The sequence below is a fragment of the Anser anser genome, assembly GCF_964211835.1.
Source record: "Anser anser genome assembly, chromosome: 2".
Taxonomy (NCBI): domain Eukaryota; kingdom Metazoa; phylum Chordata; class Aves; order Anseriformes; family Anatidae; genus Anser; species Anser anser.
The window spans coordinates 86011591-86033541 of NC_139721.1; the positions used below are offsets into that span (position 1 = coordinate 86011591).

Below are 21951 nucleotides of genomic sequence, written 5' to 3' on the forward strand. Positions count from 1 at the left end.
TTTAACACCTTACTAACCACTAAGTAAAGCATTTTATGGTGAATTAATTGTTCACTTTATATTTCTGAATAATCTGTCAAAAATGATGAGAAACAATTTTATGACCTCTGTTAGAGAAAGGTAGGAAGCTTAGTAACTTTTTAAAGAATATTAGAGATATAAATGAATTAATTTACATATATGTTTTGGAAAGCTGTCTGTGCAAACTGAACTTTCTTTACTCATGTATAAAAATTATCCAGATAAAATATGTCACCAACCATCTTTTGATTATTACATTTTTGACAAAATAAATATGATCCCAAAGCATTACAATGTACAGCAGAAAATTATTTTTTTTCATATAAATATTATAGGTGTGATAAGTGAGCTAATTTTTATGTTCACTAGATAAAAAAAAGATTTTCCAAGTAACGTTTATTTGGTATATTTAATATTTTTTAAAGTGCCTGACTCTTTATTGTCATTGATCTGTATCTATTTAGAGATAGATCATATTTGACCCCTCAAAGCATTCTAAGAAGTTTATTAGGCACTTGAAATCTGTAGTTGTTCAGAAAAATCAAACAACTTTTATTTAGAAGTTCACAACATACACCTATATTTTGGTCTCCCATGTCAACAAATGCAATTGTTATTAATAATAAATGTAGCCTAGTGTATTTGTAAAAAAGAAATTAGGAAAATAATTGAAAACTGAACTATAACCATTTCTAGAATTCCCTGCGACTTGGAGGAAGAGAATGGAAAGGATCCATGGAGAGATGATGTTTGACAAATGAGAGTTTGTTTTGGCTCATGTACCACCTTGGTGTGAAGAACCAGTCCAGTTCTGGGCTTTCCTTTGCAAGATACAGACTTATTGGAGTGAATCCAGTGCAGGGCCACAGTGTTGTATAAGAAACTGGATTGTCTTTCATATGAGGCAAAGCTGAGAGAACTGGAACTGTTCTGCCTGGAGAAGAGAAGGCTCAGGGGATCTCATCAGTGGGTGTAAATACCTAACAGGAGGGAGAAGGTCCAGGGTCTTCTCACTGGTGCCCAATAATGAGACAAGAGGAACTGAGAACAAATTCAAGCACATGAAATCCCATTTCAACACAAGAAGACACTTTTTCCCTGTGCAAGGGTCAAACACTGGAACAGGGTGCTCAGAGAGTTTGTGGAGTCTCCATCTGTGGAGGAATTGAAAACCCAACTGGACATGGGCCTGGGCAACCTGCCATAGTTGACTTTTTTTTTTTAGCAAAGGAGCTGGACTAGATGGTACTACCCAATCTCAATCATTCTGTTTCTGTGATTCTGTGGAGAACCACACAGTGGATCACACTTGACCACACCCCAGAATATATGTAGAGAAAAGTATGTGTTTATTTCCACCAAAGCAATAGCTCCCTCTGTGCTTTTTTAGTGCAGAGTGTTAGCCCTCCTCCTGGCTTACTCTTTTGCGCAGTACTCCATTTCTACCTGGAGTATGTGTGTGTGTCCTTTTGGGCTGTGTCTTCTAGTAAGACACATGAGCCTTTCACTCATTTTAGGAAAGAATTTGACTTAGGTAACTCAAACTAAATGTGTCAATCCTTCTACCTTTGGGCCTGAAGGTATTTTTTTTAGTACAATAGAAGGACTGTGCCCTTAGCGATTACAGTATATCTGATTGATTGACTGCAATCTATAATACTGCAGGTATGACATTATCCTCTCTTCATAATGCTGTTCTTTCTGAGTTCAGCTGAGGTGCAATTTCATCAGGGACTATTTCAGCACTTTGTATCACTGAGCTTAACCTTAAAAAGGCATTATTGATTTCCTTTCTAAACCACAGTTTTACAAACTGCAATAACTAGACAAATGTATGCTAATTATAAAAATAAAAGAAATATATGCAATAAACAAGCTGCTTATTACATGTCTTGAACTAAATTATATAAATCATAAGTCACCTGTCCACTCTACACTTGCATTTTTACTGTGGCATGGAGGGATCTCAGACAAAAGTAAGTGGAAAACTTTACTTAAATTGCAAGCACAAAAGAAAAACAAAACTGCCTTTTATGAAAACTGAGGATATTGGCTGTGATACTTTTTGAAAATATGTGCTTTATTTTAATTAATGCTGCTGTATCTGACTATTAAAACAATGCAAAGTAGTAAGTTAATGGAAAAGCATAATATGATGATATAATTTCTACTCTAAGTTAAATCAGTGCTAACTGAAAATGTCCTATGACTCTTTATGGACATTTTTCTTTTTGGAAAAAGTACTCTGAAATTGTAAATAAGCTTTCAAATATTTATGAAATTTTGTATTTCACATTTTAAGTTGCCTGTTCCTTGTACTTTTTGTAATGCTGGGAGATGGGGCATGTATGCACGAATGACAAAACAGAGGCAAAAGAATACTTACCCTTAATTGAATAACTTAAACATATATTTGCATGACTGAAATTATGGAAATATATTAACACAACCTAATAGAGGTTCACTTGTCTACTATATGGGGAAATAAAAGGGTCAGTGAGAGTAAGCTCCAATAATTTCCATTTCTAACTGTGAGTACTATACAGATGGCAAACCCTGTCTTTCTTCTAATAAATTGTTTTCTTCTCCTTTTAATTTAAAATTTAGAAGGGCAGGAAAGAAACTGAAGGGAAAATTATTTTCATAAGTAAAAATCACATTTATTTCTGTGGTCAAGGCATAGATTAAGGCTGCTGTAGTAATCTGCATGACCTCATCTGTTGTCTACATTGGGCCATAATTGCTGAAATTCACAGCAAGTATGTGTTATAAAATTACTTAATTCATTAGTCTGGTGTTTGGGAACTGAACAGTCACACATGAGAGACATGAGAATTTATAATGATGAAAGTCAGGCAAGAATGCTGTTATCTTCTTTGAGACTGTAAAATGTCTTGTGGTTGGGAACACTTTCATGTGGACTGGAGAGTGGAATGTTTTGCTAGAGTGAAAGGTTTCTTGAGGAGAAATTAGCTATTCACAGACAGCTCTGATACGTGGTAAGCTTTAATGAAACACGTCTGTTTCTGAACGTCAAAAAACATTTGAGGATTACTTTGGCTGACGTTATTTGTAGATGACTGAGCTCTCTACTTAGAGCTTCTGTCAGTCTAACCAGAACCTGCTTTGGTTGTTGTGATGACCTGTTTATCACATATCTGGTCCTTGTATTCTGATGCTGTAATGGGAATACATTAACAAAGAAACAAAGAAACCTGTCAGTTTTAAAGAACAGAAAAAAAGAAAGCCCTAAAATAACTCTTGCTCACGTTCTATAACTCATGAAGGATTTTTTTTTTTTTTTCGCAGTTCATCAATCACCACAAAAGAGTCATAGGCTCATTACAGCTGCTGGGCCTAACATAACATATATAGGTTGGTAAAAACAAGTCAAAAGCAGTTGTGAAAAGAGATACATTACTAAGTATAAGAGCTATATATTATTAAGCATGCTATTGAGCATTGGTATATGCCTAGTGTAAGATAGGTAATTCCAGAATATTGAGAGGCCTGAGCTGACCATTCACACGGTTAAGATAGTTGATGGGTTATCTGTTGGTCCTATTGTCTCTGGGTCTATCTGTTAATATTCATGAGATTAACAGCTTGAAACTTGTTGGGCAAACCTACTGTGTGTTATTTTTCCCTGAGAATGCTGACATCCTCTGAAATTACGAAAGTCAGTACTGATAGAACAAACCTGTTAACTCTTCAGAAGACCAAAAATGTAAGATTGTGGTTGAAAATACAAGCTAAGCTGTAGATTTCCATAGTCTGTTAAGGAAAGACATATTAAAAATTAAATTCTTACTAATATTATAACATACAGAGACATTTAAATTTATTTTATCCTAATTGCAATAATTGGCATTGTAAGACCCTTATTTTCAACTTTAAGTGTCTGAGGTTATGCACCAAGTTTATATTAATGTTATATGGAGCAACTTTGTTGTTATTATATTATAATAATATATTATTATGTAATAATTGTGCCATTGTATACACAATGCACAAACTTGAAAAAACAAATGCCTGCAAGAGCTCTTACTTTAAAATATATATCAACAAACAGGTTATGTAATTTAGTATATACATGTAATCCCATAACATAAGAATCTATAATGGGTAATATCAAATCTATTATAGTCAGAGTCTGACCAATAATAGAAAGTATTTTAATAATGGGATCTTACCGTAAGTATGTTTGTAGTTTCAAGTAATTGCTGGAATTCTTGACATTTTGGGAGAAAAAACAAACAAACAAACAAACAAAAAAAACAGAAAGACCCTAGGGAATAACAAAATTGTACATTACAGAGCACATAAAAAATGTGGTTGCTTTCATTTCAGTCTCCCATATTACTTACAAAATTATAAATATATCTGAGTTGCCTGAGATCTATAAATTCTTTCCTTAATTATATTGTCAATGCGTTGAAAGGCTTTGTTTTCTTTGCCTTTCTCTCATTTCCCACATCTCATGTATTCATTCAAAAACAAAACAGAAAAGGGCAGCAGAATGAAGGATGGTTTCCTTATTGTCCGTGCTTTAGCACTGACATTGACAGATTCCTACCAGAAATGAAAATGTTTGTAATTTATCAAAAATAAAGATTCTAGATCATTGGTAAACTAAGTATAGATTCACCGTAGTACTTTCCTGAGACAAGACCAACATAGCATGATACAAGACAGAGCAAAAATAAAATAGATGATGTTAGTTCATCATCTGATCATCATCTTAGAGGAAAGGAAACTTTGTCCTATTCTGAGGCATTTTGTTTCTTAATTTTAACTGATGATTAAGCTGCAGAATTGCATTATATATTTACTGGGTAATACTGGCCTTGGTTTTAATCTCACTGAAAGAAGCATTCATTTTTAACCTGTAGTGAAAATTTCATTTTACCTGAGTGGATATTCAAGGGTTCAATGAACCGTGGAGTCCAGTGCATCGGCTGACGTGTTTTCATTTTTATAATGAAAGTTTCAGGGTTTTTTTCCTTTTTTTTTTTTTTTTGACATTCTTGTCTCTGATATTCTTATGCATGTCTGTGAGTTGGACATAGTGTCATTCATGGTGACATTCCCACAGAGGATGATGGCTCAGTGGCTTATATTTAAGTCATAAATGATCTGCTGTAAGTATTGCTAGTGATGACAAAAGTGACACGTTAAGTATAACTGTGTGTATATGGAACTAGTTAATTTTCTATTCACAAAGAAGATTTTTATATATTTTTTCATCATTTAATTTTTCTATAACTCAACATTATACAGTTACATTTTTTTTGGAAGTATGTATTATTTATTTTTGATACGCTACTGAGTAATCTTAAGTAATCACTTTTTTTGTATGTTAACAAGCCCATTGTTAAAGCATGCATGTGCGTCTATAATACTTTATTAGTGTAGTCCTCAGAAATGCCAGAGATAATTAGACTGCTCTCCACTTCTAGGCACTTCATAAATATGTCTATTGGATACCCATATAGTATATCACAATTTTTTTACTGTAATATATCTTTGTGTGTCTACCTTCCCATGAATGTGCTACAAGGACAGTCATACTCAAAGACCAGGTACATCATCTCACGTTGGTTTTATGCCAGTAAGAAATTCAGCAGAGCATTCCATATTCATGTTAGTATTACTCCTGATGTCTATAGGAAAAAAAAAGGAGAGCTAAAGTCACCTTATTGCAGGAGGAAGACCAGCATCTGCTTGTTCTCCTACAGTGGATGACAGCTATCTCCCGGAAATACCAAGATCTGTGAGATATGTACCCATATTTCTCATATTTTATGGTAGTGCTCTAATCACTACACTGCAGAGTATTCAGGGTTGGTAATTGTATTGGTTCTCGGTTCCTCCTGTTCATCATCAACTTCATATAAACTGAAGGAGGGACTGAGATTCAGGTATTCAACTTAATGAGTACTCAAACTATATAGCTGGAAAGCCATTCTAGCTTTCTTTGACTTACTGTGTCCCATCCAAGGGGAGACACAACAGTAACTATTTTATGTTATGGACCATGTTAAGACTCCAGTAAGTCAGATGCTTTCTTAGCATCTGGGACCTAGTGAGATGAAGCGTTTTTTTTTTTTTTTTTTTTCACCTCTTGAGAGTCGCCTGGCATGGATTCCAGATGACACACTTGCCAAATGGGTTTTGTGGCCACAGAGGTGCGACTTGCTCAATCATTCTGTTGAAACTTTTCCAATTTGGAGGATGGACAGACTGAAAATTACTCTCCTTAGCAGTTCAAGGTTTCTAATCTGTTCACTTGTAATCTCCTTCCTAACCCCCATTTTGATGCTTTGAAGTAGTTCCAACTTAAGCTAAAAAAACACAAGGTGTAAAAAAAGAAGAATTACAGCTATTTCCAAGGTGTCTAGATAGATTTTGAAGGGCAAGAAGGTCAAATTCACAAAGATATATAGACATCTAGAGTCTAATCAAATGGGAATTGTTTAACTAAGTACCTTTGAGAATATCAGTGGAACTAATTTGCCTAAGGTCAGAGAAAGAAAATATATCAAGGTGAGAGATGAACTGAGATTTTCCATATCCTGCTACCATTCGTTTAGCCACAGGATATATCATTTCAGGTGCTTTTGCAGTTAATTTTAATAGATACTGACAGTATAGATATTTTCTTTTCCTGTTGTTGCATTTTCTTATTTCAAGATATTGCAGAGAAGTGAAGTTAGATGGTCAGCTGTTACAGCATATCCACTTTTATAGATCTTAGCTGGCTTTCCATCTGGCATGGATCAACCATTTTACAGTACTGCCAATTTTTTTCAAAACTCTTTACGAGTAGGAAGATGGTTGTTCTACATTAGCTGTTGTTTCACATAAGCAAAAGCATTCTCTAGGCTGATGGATTTATGATTAAGGTGGCTGCAGAAATGTTCCCACCGTCAGTGCATAATGGATACTTTGTCAGTAAGCAATTTGCCTCCATTCACAGAGGTGCAATTACTGTCTTTGCTGGACTGAAGACAGTTTTGAGTGCTTCATGGAGCTTTAGTGTTTCTAGCTTGTCTGCATACGACAGTAGTTAATCCACTGTCTGATCCAAGTAGATACCTCATACAGATCAAAGATCATTTATAATTTCCTTTCAGAGACTTCTCTAAATCAGGCCTTGTGTGCATAGTAGTGACTGTAGAGGATGTATGGCTGTCCTCTCTAGAAGGGACGACCTTTACTGAGCTTGGTGAAGTGACTTGTGTCAGGTGTGCTGTGACTCTCTTTGACTGAAGATTATTGCAGTAGCGATGGCATACATCAGCTTTGCTATTCCTATAGTGTTGCTTTGCTCAGGCTGTTTAGATTAATGGCCATACAATCCAGGTCAGTATCAAAATGCTTGCAGGAGCACCATTTGTACTGTATTTTGTTATTCTCAGTAAATGCTCTTGGTAATGATATTTAATTCATCATTTGCATTTCATGAGGTCCTTACCCTGGCAGGTTTGGGGACAGAGTAAATAGGATCGAGATTACTTAGGTACCATGTTTTAACAGATTGTCCATGTTTGTTGTTGCATCACTTCACGTTTTCAAACTGCGAAAGTGAAAAAAATGAAATCTCAGTGTATAAAAGCATGTGTGTAGGTAAATTCATTTGGGGGATCTTGCCTCTGTAGCTCTCTTTATGAATTAAGTTAGTCACACAAACTGGTACTTAAATGCATATAACATAATCTGCAGAAATGACTAGCAAAGGCTAATCTTGAAAAAAGCAAGATGCAAGAAAAAATCTGGCATTCTGTACTTTCATATTGAATGGGAAAGAGATGCATTGCAAATGCAAGTGTGTGCACAACTCTCTTACTAGATCTCCTCCTCTCTAAGCATTAAAGGAAATAATTCTTTAGGAATTTTAGGAGATGTAGTACCATACCTTTCTTATCACTGAATATTCTTATTGGATTTCTGAACAGTTACCTCCTTTTCCTCATAACAGTTTTCTAGGTAAATGTATAGAAGGGCTTTTTGATTTAAACATTTAATGAGTGTATGACAACATAAAAGCACCAAAACAGATTTAGGCATCATGGCGGGAAGACTAACGCCTAGCTTAAAAAAAAAAAAAAAAAAAAAAAACAGAAAACCAGAAAACACAGACTAAAAGAAACACTAGTCTTAGCCTTTGAATCGCTGCACAAATGCCAACTGTGTTATTAAATATATTCTGTCAAGCCGCTTCCACCAGGCTTCCTCCAAAGCCAGCAGTGAAGTGTTGGGGAAGGAGAGGAGGAAGGGAGAAACTGTCTGCCTGAGTCTGCTGCTGCTCAGGTGTTTGCAGCAGCAAACTGGCATGGTTTTCTTGAGTGCTGAAGTGCTGGATTCTCTTATAACAGCTGAGTTTTAAAAGTGAAAATTATTCCTGGTGAACTCTTTTGCAGCTGATGAGGGTGTCTGTGCTGCAATCCTATACAGCAACACCTATTAGCCTCCCATTTTTTTCTCTGACCGTCACATTCACCCATGTTTTGAAGCTGCAGGGAATGAGGCAAGTGCTGGCATTGCTCTTTGCTCTGTAGCATTCTCTCTCGAAGGCAGTCCAAGCAACCGACAGAGAAGGGGTTAAAGTGCTCTGTGTTTTGCACGTGGTTACTAACCTTCCAGCCAAGGGGGAATTGTTCTCCTTTCACTGAAGTCCTTCAATCTCTTTGCATTACTTTTGGTGCTGTATAACATTTTAAAAGCTCCCTGACTGACAGACATGGCCGGAGGCAGAGCTCTGCTGGGAGAACCGCAGTGCACAGAACCTCCTCAGCAAAGAGCTGTGGTATAGCAGTTAAATTGAATACAGCATGATTTGGGGGTTTGTGAAGCAGTGCAGACTACCCCACCACTTTTTTATGTTGTTTATTTCCGTCTCCCATCCACGCCTGAGCAATTCAAAAGGATACTTTGAGTTCTTTATATATATATATATATATTTTTTTTTTCTTTCTGTGTTGCATAGTTACTCTGATTTTACCATAAATACTAGGCATGTATCCTGCAGTCATGGATCAGGAGAGGCACAGGAGTTTGGCTTTTTTTTTAACTGAATTATGGATGAACACAATCTGAACCTGATGTTATATGCTGTTGAGTGTATTGAAGAGAGAGAAGCACAAAAAGTAATGTGAATTTGTAAATAAGGATGATAATAGAAATAAATTCCAAATATTCATTTGGACACCCCACCCTCTAGTATGGTATGGTCCAGTCTTAAAGGTTTATTGATGGAATAAAATTCATAGAATAGAAACAGTAACGCAAATGAGAACTTTGAAGTATGCATGGTACCTGGAAATATTTTGCTGTAGATAAAAAAATTTGAAATGTCTTGAGCGAAATTTAGAAAAAAATGTGTTTTTTTTGGTGTTAGAAAAGGATCATGAGCAGATAGGACTTCTCTCACTTTTAATCCTTTCTGAAGGAATTAAAACACCCAAAATATAGCCTTTCTCATTAGAACAGGAAATCTTTTTCTGTATTTAGAATAGGAACTGCAGTTATTCCTCTAGGGTTTTATTTGTTAGTTTGTTTTTCTTCAAAACTCATTATTTGGTGTTCCAGTTATAAATCCTTTCTATTTAGATACTTTACCATGTAGCTAACAAATAAAGAATTTAAATGTTATTTATTGCTATGGATAGTAATGGTATTATTTATAAGGGAAATATAAGCTATGGCAGTGCTTGAAAATGAGAAAATATATATGATTAGGTACATTACCATGTCTTCTCTTCTGAGGTCCATATCATGCCATTGATTTCTAAGCAGAACTCTTTATTGATCTGGGAGAAACTTCTACTTAAAAATCAATGGCACAATATGGCCCTAACCAAGTGGTGAATTCCATATTGATATAAATCCTATTTTTGTTCTTAAAATGTAAAATGCATCCATCTTAAATCCCAGAAGTAGAATTTGTTGTACCTGACAAACAGCAGACCTATGGAGTAGGCTGGCATTTCATTCCTAGGTTGCATGTCTTAATGAGACAGGATTATTAATTCATTTTAAAGACTTCAATACACATTGGGATTTAAAATTGGTTAGCATAGAACAGTGGTTTATAAAACTTTTAGTTGTCAGAAAACAACTTCAATCCCCCCTGCCTGTTCAAATGAGTGCAACATGCAGGCTGCCAGTCATCCATCCTTAATGAATAAGAGCCATGGAAGGGAAAGGATTCATCAAACAGTTGTCCTGAGCATTATGAAAATGTGAGAGTTCAGAATTAACACCTGCACTGGGGCCAGCATAGTCATGGATAGCTTCATAAAAGCCATTCTGTCTATTAAAGGAAGCATTAATAGCTTAGAAAAGTGGGAAAAGTAAACATGATATTTACTCTTCTTTTTTCTTTTTCTTTACTTTTTTTTTTATTTTACTCCATGTTCCCTCAGTACTTACTGAGACCCACCTTAATATCAATGTATAGATGTTTTGCTATTGTTTATTGTCTAGTTCTAAATTCTAGAATAGCTTCTTTTGTTTCAACATGAACTCCATCAATTTATCAGTCTTCACAGTGACTTTATTGTGGGCTGCATCACAACATTGTTAGATGGTGTGAGTGCTCATTTTCACCATTTTTTGTTGGTGCTGAACTTAGTGCAAAGTTGGAAATGAAGCTAGAGGGACATTTTATTGAACTCGTTTCACACTCCATGATATTTAAATATTTACATTCATTGTATTTAAATATTTACATCCTTTAGCACTGTCATTTTATTAACTGTAGACAGTGAATCAGAGATTTTCATAAATACTAAAAGAAAGCACCTCTGTTAATTACACTGTGGCTAGAAAAACACAGCATTCTTTCTTATCTGCCTTTCTGTTCAAATGGTCCATGCTGGTATAAACAGAGCAGCGTGATAGCATAACAATTCCTTCAGGGTTTTTTTTCTTCTTTGCTGATGGCATTTGGCTGCTACAAGGATCACCACCGTTTTAATTGTCACCTTGATGTGATAGTTCTGTCTCAGCCCTGTAGTTAGTTAGCACTGATTTATTTTTAATCTGTGTACCTGGCATTTGTCAGTATAAATGAGTATCACTGTCTTACCTTACTGGCTTCTGTGTTGTTTCATTTTCTACACTGACTGCAGTTCTATCATTTTCTCCATAGATCAGGACTGTGGTTTTTTTGTTTTGTTTTGTTTTGTTTTATGTATTTTATTTTACAGTAGTGCTGATGAGCAACACAACTACTGTTTTGATACAAGGCTTGTCAAGAGAAGAGAATGCCAGTCCTGGATGGCATATTGTGTGTTGGCAGCACTGTGGGGTTTAGCTGTATGTGCACTCTTTCTCGTTTATTAATTCCTGTGGAATCCATACAAATCTGTCCTCCAGAGTCCAAGGTTCAGTATAAGCCTTGTCCATGTCCATCCGTAGTAAGAAAAAGAGGATGCATCCAAAGCACTTTTCTGGCAGAGACAAAAAGTGAAGCGTCCTGGCTCTTGGCAGTGGGATGGAAGGGTGGGTCCTCTCTTTCCTGACATTTTATGTGTGAATCCAGAGCAAATACTTTTGACATCACTGATGGGCAATGGGTTTGTTGGTTAACAGGGTCATAAAGCAGAGGGTGTGGGCCTGCCCTAAACCAGAAACACAGATGATGGTAAGCAGGCCAAGAATGGGCTATTCCTATGCTAACAACACCATATTCTAGAGCAGCTCAGTGCTACAGTCAAAATGGTAATCGCTTTTAAAACTGTGATTCCTAATCTTTTCTTTCTGTCTCTAGAAACTAACTAGGTGTGAGAATTTTGATGAATGCTTCAATGTAATTTTATGTAATTTGATGTTGCCATGTAAATCTCTTTTATAGGTCCCTTTAGATGGAATTTAATGCGGCAAAAACCTTGTCATCAGAAGGATTAATGCCTGCATTAGCATTTCCGCAATAAAATCAGAAGCTAAGTGGTGGAGGCCACAGACACCTCAAACCTGGATTCCTCTGCTCTGCATTAAGTGCTGGAGTTTTTATTACTTGCTGTAGGGAAGCCGTTGCCAATGCTTACAAGGAACTGCTTCTCCCTGCTTCTCTGGGTCCTGTTTGATGGAGGTCTCCTAACGCCACTGCATCCAGAGCCACAACAGACTTTAGAAGCAGAGCCAAGAGACAATGTTGTGCCAGTGCCAGGGAGGAGGTCATCTGTCCAGCGAGTCAAACGAGGCTGGGTGTGGAACCAGTTTTTTGTGCTGGAGGAGTACATGGGCTCCGAACCTCAGTATGTGGGAAAGGTAATTTTTTACTCTTTCTTTAAAAGTTCAAATGACAAGGACAAATAGTGCAATGTGCTATAAATATGTACCTGTTTCTGATGAGGCAAATCTTCTTCAGCTGGTAGTAGTTCCCTCTGTCCATCCCCTTCACCATTCAGCCTCTCATATAGCTGCTATAGACTTGATTTTTATTTTTGGTGTCAAGTTTAGAACATTTACTTCCTGCCTTTGTATGTCTGTCTTATTTCCTTATCCTTGGTTTTGGCATAAAACAAAAAAATTGGGAAGTTCTGAGATAACTTTGTGGTGCACCACAACTAACATTAACAGTCTACTGTAACAGCATACTTGATTTTTAGCAATGAAAGTCAGACTGATATCAGGGATAAGGTTTAAACCCAGAAGTCTCTAGCCCAGAATGCACACAGTTATTTCTCTGGTTAGTATGGTTACTGCAAATCTGTTTTCAGACAACACAGGTATCTGCTTTTGCTGTGCTATATTGTGACTCAGTATCTTTTGCTGCATTTCTTTCTGATTATTCTGATCATTTTCTTATATTTCTAACGTGATATATTGCTTCGTAATTCAAAGTCTTGCATTATAGCTTTTATACTTTCCACAGGCATGCAAACTCACACATGCAGAGAATTTATGCAATTCTCTCTCTCATTTTGTGAAAACTGTGTCTATAATAGAGCATAAGTAATTTGATAGCCTGTTCCTTGAGGGGTGTCAGCATGAATTTAGAAAACAGAGCTTTCAGAAAAAATATAGTAGCACAGCATATAATTGAATGCTATGTATAATTTTCAATATAAGTAAAGGCCCTTACTCAATGAAAATAAGAGGTTAAGGATGCATTTCTTAGGTCCCTAAATGCCACTTCCCTAGACACTGAGGTTCAGATTCACCTTCCAAAAAAACACGAGGTGTCATGTTTCGGTTTTTTACTTTAATACTTTGTTTTTATATTTTTCTTTCTCTCTTTTTTTTTTTTTTAATGTAAAGGCTGTGAATGGGTGGTTTGTTTGTTAGTTTGTTTTTAATATAAATAAAATTCACAAAAAGTTAATTTTCCTTCCTACCCTTCCAGAAATTTGTTACGAGTAGAGAGTGTATAAATAGAACAGCATAAGAGTACACGTGGTTCACTAGGTGTTTGGACAAACCAGACAAAAATATACTTTAATATTACAGATATAAACATTAGTGTTAAACACTAAAATATATCAGCCAATAATATTTGCAAAACAGTATGCTTATATCACAAAGATAATATGATGAGTTTCATTTACAAGCTGAAGTCAGGGCAATCACATAATGAAAAACTGCATCTTTGTGATGTCTGGTTGCTACTAATTATCCTTTCTTTAACATGTATCACTGTTCTAGCCACTAGCTAAAGATGCAAACAGGGATTCTAATTGCGTTCAATGTTGTAGCACAGGCAACATGATTGCTGAGCTTTTTATCTCCAAAGACAGAGATGCTATCGATGCACCACTGTAATACATTAGCTTTTATGCCTTTATATAAGATAGTCTCGATAGTCATTTAGGGTCAGTTCTAAGCTGCCAAAATAATATTATTTTTCCATAAAATTGACTATTATCAATACATTTGAATTTGAGCTCATAAGCAGCTTTAGAATTAGTGGATTTTTCTATTAAAAGTAACGCTTATGACATCACAGATATAATGGGCATGTTTTTAACTCGTAAAACTTTTTGAACTGTATCAAGTTGCTGAAAAGATGCTTCTCAAACATGTTGAAAGATAGAACGGTAGTGTAGTATACATAATAGTGATGCTTCTTGAAAGGTTATCATATACCAGAAGTAAATGTTATGCTGTTACCTGATAAAATTCACGAGGATCTTGGTGGTGAAACACAAAATGCATTAGGATGTTTAATTTAATACATCAGCACTATTGTCAGAAAATCTGTTTTTATATGTAATCCATTCCAAATGGTTATTTTTTGAAATAATGTTTATTATCTGCCAAGCATCCATTTGATGTTTATTCTGGTATATTTTGTGTCTCAAAAAATAACTTGCATCTTCTTCACCTAAACTCTTCGAGTTAAAAAAAGAAAAAAAAGAAAAAAGAAAATGAGACGATGGAGGTGTTACTATTTTCTTATTCTTTTCCATAAAGCTCTCAAAGAGGCAGAACACTGAATTGGAAAAGTTATTTAGAGAAGTTGTGCTGTTAAATCCAGATAGTGAAAGTCAGGCATAATACAAATATAAGCTGTTCTCAACATACTGAAATACACTCAGCAGCGGCTAATCAATATATTTATATCATACTTCATTTTTTTAAATCATGGAAAAAAAATAAGATATGAAATGACATTGAGTTCTTGACTGCAGAAATAAATGTTTGATGTGTATTATAATTTAGCAGTATTCCACAACCATATATTTTTGAAAAAATAATTATTTTTGTAATACTTTTTTGGTTTACTTTAAAGTGATATTAAGTATATTATAGAGTTTGAGATATTTCACATGTCCTGGAATTGCTGTTTTTTTTATCTTCTTCTTCCAGCTATGATAGCCAGGCACAATATAGTGGCAGATGCATAGGTGTTCATATTACTTATTATGGAACTGCTGCACTAATATTGTCACAGTAATTTATAAATAGGAGTTTCATGTGTCTATTAAATCAGCTGACAATTTCACTGAACAGTTAGGGGTGACTAGTTAATTTTGGAAGGCACCTGAAAGAGCACACAGATTTACAACAGTAATGTCAGCTGTTATCGGCCAACACACTCAATTCATTTTATGTCTGTTTTTAGAAGACTATCTCAAGAAGTGTCATGTTGCAAATCAAAATATGGTTTAGAAACTGATGGGGATTAGTCTAGCTCACAGTTAGAGATCTTGAAATAGTGCTTCATGTTGACACATTGAAAGCTGACAGTAAAAAAAAAAAAAAAAAGTTTTAATATACTTTGCCATTTAACCTGAATATTAAATCAAAGGTCTGGAAATCCTATGCTTGCGTAGTACAGAAGTGCCATAAAGATCCAACAGGTTGCCAAGCAAAAGAGAACCCCCTTTACTAGAGATCCATCTAGCAGACCTTGTCTAAAATGGGAAATTGGAATATTGTGGTGCCATGTGACCCATCCAAATTGGAGGGATGTTGGAAAGCTTGCTGTAAAATAAACCTACGTGTACTTTGTTTTTTTCTTGTACTGCGAAGCTCCAGAAGGCCACACAAAATAGAATATGTGGAGTAAGATAAAAAAAAGTTCTTGATTCTTTCCTTGTGATGATGCTTAGTCCTCACTGAAGGGTGATAGATAACATGAAAATACCTGATCCTCAAGCACAGCCCTGTCCCAGGACAGTTCTAAACCACTAAAAAGGTAGCAGTTTTAATTGCCCTTATGCAAGGGTAACTTAAGGGGGTCTAGCCCCGCTGGAACATTATAAATCTCACTGAAATCTTTCTTCATTTTTCTGTGATATGCAGGGGCAGCATAATAAAAATGGAGGTTCAAGAGAACAAAATAGGTGAGAGCAGTATAGGTTCTTCATTATCAATATAATACCAACAAAACATCAGTTTTAGTCGTTAAGCATGTAGCATGCTTCCATTTACATAAGCATTGCCAATGTGTTAAGACATCACATCACATCCTTCTCACATGTTGTGTGCCTGCACCGTAGCTCTTGGCAAGGGTTTTTCCTGGCTGTCCTCAAGGTTGCAGAGACAGGCACGTGGCAACTTGTACTGAGCACAACCTGGGTGCATTGTGAAATATTTTTCCAGATAATAGTCATTTTTTTCTGTTTTCAAACATGCAACAACTGAATATTCTCAGCTTGCCAAGTATTAGCTTGCTAATGAAAAACCTGTATGTTTTGCATCATTTTGTTCTTTTAAACCTCTGCTATGTTATACATGCTCACGTACAAACCGATCCAGACTTCTTTGTTGTGATCCCCACCACTTGGAAAAAGTTGTAGTTACAACTGCTCTATGGCTGTGTGGGGTGCACACAGCAGTATGGCAGTTTTTATCTGATTCAGTCCTCAGAAATGTTCATCATCTTCAGAGGTTACCCCATATATCAAGGCAGACACTGTGCTGATTGGGTGGAAGCAGGGCTCTATATCTGTGACCAGAAGAGAATGCTTTTCTGATGTCTAATAATTTATCCTCTGCATCTGAAATATGAACACAGAGCTCATTTATGCATTTTATAGTGGATTGGTTTTAATTTAATAAAATTAATGTTGACCATTTTCCATCAGGCTTAAATCAACACCTCTTTTTGGATATGCACTCAAATGTTACAGTTATTTTTATATTATTATTTTTATAGTTATTTTTATATTATTATTACATCCTCTTGGGTGTCTGGATGGTAGGGCAGTCTGTGAAGGAAATTTTACACTGCTTGTGCAGAATCTGTTCTCAGACAAAGAAATCTACAATGCTGTGGCTATCATTTAGGTGTTATCCACAAGCACTGAGTTAACTTGAAAGAAAAATAGAAATAAAGGAAAATAGATTCATGCACTGAATTTGAAAGCTACTGCCCTTTGAAGTAGAAAAAAAAAAAAAAGACTAAATCTCAGTTAATGGTTGTATGCTACTTAGTTTGATTTATGCATGTATGTATTTCTACTAGATTCCTGTTAAGATGGTCATGATAATATTTCATTTAAAGCTGTCAACAGAGTTTTTCCTAGCTTATCAGATTCTATGCCCACAAAGAACAGCAAGAAGTAACAGTACTAGAGAGAGAGCTGTATATCATCTTCAATAGACGTTTGCTCAGTACCATCTTTCAAGGAGGTGAGAGTTGTTGTTGCAGGGATTGCTACTAGTAATGTGTTAATACCCTCCAGTTACTAATTTCTGGATGATTTTAATTTGAAAGATCTTTGGAATAGTAGTTATGGGAGCAGTTTTGTTCCCAACATCTTTAACCCACAGGAATTCATATACGGTCCCCTGTCTGCAAGCGTCATGGGGAAATTCTTGTCCTTAGATGATTTGAAGCGTGATCAGGGAATCACACATAATTGGATTAGCCTGGCTTACTAAATGAACTGACTGAATTTATACCATGCACTTTTTCAACTAAAAACGTTGTCACAATTTCTCACAGGTAATGAAAGAGATGGAGAAATATGAAATAGCAAAAAGGTGTAAGAGAAATCAGAACTGGGACCAGAGCTCTGGACTTTGCATCTCACTGAGTCGAGCTGAGACCTTTGTCTCCCTTACTTATTGCTGCTTGGTGAAAAAAGTGATGACTTTGAAAGCTTTGCAAACTGTATATTACATGAAGTATGTGAGACACAAAGCAGTTTCGACAGCTGCACGTGAAACTGTGAGATGGAAATAGAAATGCAAAGCTCCCATGAGCAAGTCATGTATAAAGAGTCAGTTTTACTGTCACGTGTGGTAGAGATGAGCAACTTGCATACAACAGAATGTTTCTTATTGATCTAGTGACTTCACATATTGATTTACTTACGTAGCTTATAGTGGGAAAATTAGAAGCAAAATACTGATAATGGCAACACCTTCTGCCTGTGGTTCTTGCATTCATGAAAATTATATGAGGCATTTGGAGATCAAACAGATGAAAACTATGTCTTCATTGATTGCATGAGAGAATGAGTGAATTTGGGTTGAAGAGAGATCAAAATAAAAAGGAATGTTCAACTTCGTGAGTTGTAACCCACATTTTAGGAGTTCTGAAAGACTGTGATGATTGTTCAGGGCTGCTAAGGAAGTCACAAATAGAAACACTTAAAACTCTAAAACCCAGCATACTGTATTGGCCTTGAATTTAGTGATCAGCATAGGAGACTGAAAGCCTGCAGAGGTTTTCTGTCACCAGCTCTCAAAGACTTCTGAACACAACTGAGTGGATGGTGCCAGCATGCATCTGAAGTTTATATTGTTGACACAGATGGAGAAATACAAATGAGGTTGTTGGAATTAAACTGCTAAGGAAAAGCCTTATATCTATGGTAGCTCTTTTTTTGAGTGTTTTTGTACAAATGGCTTCATCTGGACAGAAAGCTCATTGGCATCAGAAATTTATGAAAGGACAATTTTAGAAAAAAAAGATTTATAAGTATATTTGGAGGTCCTGGCACACAGACAATCCAAAATATAGTCTGCTCTTTAAATCCAAGTGAATTTGAAGATTTGAAATTTGCTTAATCTAAATCTGGAGTTTGTCTAAGGACTGCTGACTCATGTGGCAGCCAGATAGTGTTTCCAATACGCAGCTCAGACACAGACAGACATGTTGTATACATCAGTAACTCAAAACTGAGTTTATAACTAATGAAACATTATAACATCAATTGCAATTGAACTGAAGGAGAAACCAGCTGAGATCACAAGATCTCCTTTCTGGAAGAGCATCAGAATGCCAGTTAGGAAATTAAATAGAATTAGCCAGACAGCAAAATGTGGAAAACTATTAAATACCTGTAGTCATTCCTGTATCTGGAGAAGAATATGTAAACCAAAGTAATTAGGAGGTTCAGAAATGGAATAAAATTTATGATCACTGCAAGACATGAGGGGTTAAATAACAAGGGGATAGCATAATACTTTATTCAAACATACTACAAAAATGTAAATTCTTCATAGGAAAATTGAATTGAAATACTAATGAAAGAATTGCTAGATGATAGGGGTTCTAGTTTAAAAGTCATGATTTCATAATGAGAGGTTCATTTTTCAAAGTGTAGACATTTTTGCTTCTTTTGCTTGTTTTGTGAGGGGGGGTGCCGATTTGGTATAGAAACAATATTTAAAAAGAAAATGTGAACAAGTTTCAGAAATATAGATTTATAAAATTTATTTTGTAATTCCACTTAAGATATAAAAATAGGTGTTAAAATGTGAAGGTGAATATTTCCATAATTAAAATTCTTTGCTTTAATATAATACACAGAATAATTTACAATTCATGAAAACACCATGAAAAATCACCATTGAAATTCAAAAATAATGTATGAGTATAAATATATTTTATTAACACAATTCAAACCTAAATTCATTTTTTTCTAATAAAATGCTGAAACCAAAATATTTCCTAGCAAATGTTTTCAATTAAATATTAACTAGGCATAATTTTAAAGAAAAAGAAAGAAAATTTTTCTAAAGAGGTGTTCAGCACCAGCCTATAGGAGAAGCAAATGAGCAAGATTACACATTTTTCAGCCACAAAAGTTAATATCCATATGTACAAGTTAGAAATTAAAATGACTGGGATTGACAGTCTTGTCAGGTGCTGCAGTCATGTCTAGCACAGTTTGTGAGTCAGGGCCCCAAAACTCTTTTCACAGCAGAAGTCCTAAGGTACAAAACCCCCTGTGCTTCTGAAGTACATATATCAAACCACAATTTGTAACTCTTATCTGATATAAAAATCAGTGGACTGGGAACAGGTCTTATGGCATGTACAGTTTCCCACTCCCTCACCCACCTGCACGTTGCAGAAGCTGTAAACAACCTGTCTCTCTTCTCCCTCTAGAGACAACCACCCCCTAATCCTTCTTGCTGTCTCCCTGAGCCTGACATCCACTCTGCTGCAAAATACACAATTGCTTTGTGCCTTACAGAGGGTCTGTTGCATATCCAATTAAACTCTGAGTAGGAACCCAACTTTTAGGTAACTGTGAACTCTGCAGCTTCTGTTCTGATTTGAAGTAAGCCTTTTGTACCCAAAAGCTTGCTTACTGTTTCCATATACGTTGGCAGAAGTCTAACAAAAGGGACTACTTCCATAAATGTTCCTTGTCTTTGCTCTACATTAATTTATAAGTAAAACAGTTCAGATTACATTTTTTCCACCTGGAAAATCAACTGCAAATAAAACAATATGAATGAAAAGTCAAAAAAAAAAAAAAAGGGAATGTGACAAGACAAAATCTGGAGAAAGACTAATACATAAAAATATGGTTTGCGTGTCCTAGTAGTAGGACACAAAATATTTTTATAGGAACACCATTGCATAGGTCTCTCTCTAATGTCCCTTGTTTCTGAACATATACTTATTCTAAATATAGAATATAAAGCACCAAATAACCCAATAATGTTGTAGAGTCATTTGCAAAACGGGGATTATGCTGTTTCTAGGGGTACAAGATTGTTGTGGTTTAACCTGGCTGTCAGCTAAGCACCACACAGCCATTCACTCACCTTCCCCCTCACATAGGACTGGGGAGAGAGTTGGAAAAAAAAAAAAAAGTAAAAGCTTGTGGGTTGAGATAAAGACAGTTTATTAGGATATAATAATATTAATAACAATAATAATAATAATATGTACAAAACAAGTGATGCACAATGCAATTGCTCACCACTCGCTGATCGATGCCCACCCCATCCTTAAGCAGAGGTCCCTCCCTCCACCCCGGCCAGCCCCCCCTATATTAATTGTTCAGCATGACGTCAGATGGTATGGAATGCCCCTTTGGCCAGTTTGGGTCAGCTGTCCTGGGTCTGTCTCCTCCCAGCTCCTGATGCTGGGACATAAGCATATTAAGACATAATAATAAGTGAAGAAAATGTCTACCAGCATTTACACAGGCTGAAAGTAAACATAATAGGGTTTTATTTATTAGTCACCAGTTTGAAATTCATTTTCTTCTGGAGAAGATTTCATTTCAAAAGTGCATGGAAGAAAAAAACAAACCTGTTGATTCTTGCTGTATTGACAAAATTTTAACAGGAGAAAACCAGGTTTAACTAGAATAGATGGAATAATATGTAAAGAAATATTCCTGAAGTAAGATGGCAAAAAAGAATTTATACAAAATCAGAAATTGTAACCATAAAGCTTTAGATAGACAGTAATGGAGGCCATCAAGATCTTGGTCCTTTTAGGACTGGTGGGACTCCTGCCCCTACAGCAGGAAAGCAGGATTGCAAAGGACACCCAGTACATAACATTGCAGGATGCATGGTAGTCTCTTGCTGCACTAATATTTTCCTTCAGCTTGTTAAAACATACAATTTTTCTTCCTCTGGGTTTCTTCTAGGTTCCTATGCCAGTACATTGCACTTTTTTAGCTGTCAGTCCCTGAACATACAAGCTGGAGTTAAAAACAGATTTTCAGTGACAGATGTATTATTCACCTATATTGTCATGAAAATATTTAACTGGTCACTGAAAAAAAATATAACTGCTTTTCATCTTGGGCAGTATTAGGGTTATATTAATTATCAGTAAGGATCTAAGCTGGGACCAAACTGGTTGTTTAACATGTTGGTAAATGATCTGAAAAAAGGTGTAAGTATCCAGGTGACAATGTTCGCTGGTGATGCTAAATTGTTTGAGATAGAAATGACAAAGGCTAAATAGTAAGAATGAGAAAAAATACCTTATTAAGCTGAGGATTAAAATAATAGATGAAATCTGATATAAAGTGATACATACTGGGGGAAGGTAATAATCCAACTTAATTAACAAAATGTTGTGCTCTGAGGCAACAATAATCTCACTCAAATGAGATCTTGTTTTATAATACTTGTATGCTTGTTTGCTCAGTGTGCAGTGACTGCCAAAAAGCAAACAGGATGTTAAGAATTCTTAGCAGCAGCAGAAGAAAATAACTGTCATTAGACAGCTTTGCATCTGGATCTCTGGTGAACCCTTAACTA

The 21951-nt window shown here is 35.7% G+C and overlaps 1 protein-coding gene across 24 annotated transcripts in view; it reads left to right on the top strand.

The window, feature by feature from the left end:
• CDH12 (cadherin 12) overlaps positions 1-21951 on the top strand; it is a 568098-nt gene that overhangs the window by 395181 nt on the left and 150966 nt on the right. For 21 of the 24 annotated variants that reach the window (XM_083824856.1, XM_083824852.1, XM_083824862.1 and 18 more), the window contains one exon: positions 11882-12297. The exons of 1 other annotated variant lie outside the window; for it this stretch is intronic. In XM_083824856.1, coding sequence (XP_083680982.1) covers positions 12067-12297 — 231 coding nt within the window. In that variant the 5' untranslated portion in view covers positions 11882-12066. Of the gene's footprint in view, positions 1-11881; positions 12298-21951 lie in introns of those variants that run through there. 2 more of the 24 variants (XM_083824864.1, XM_083824867.1) reach the window with 1 other exon arrangement.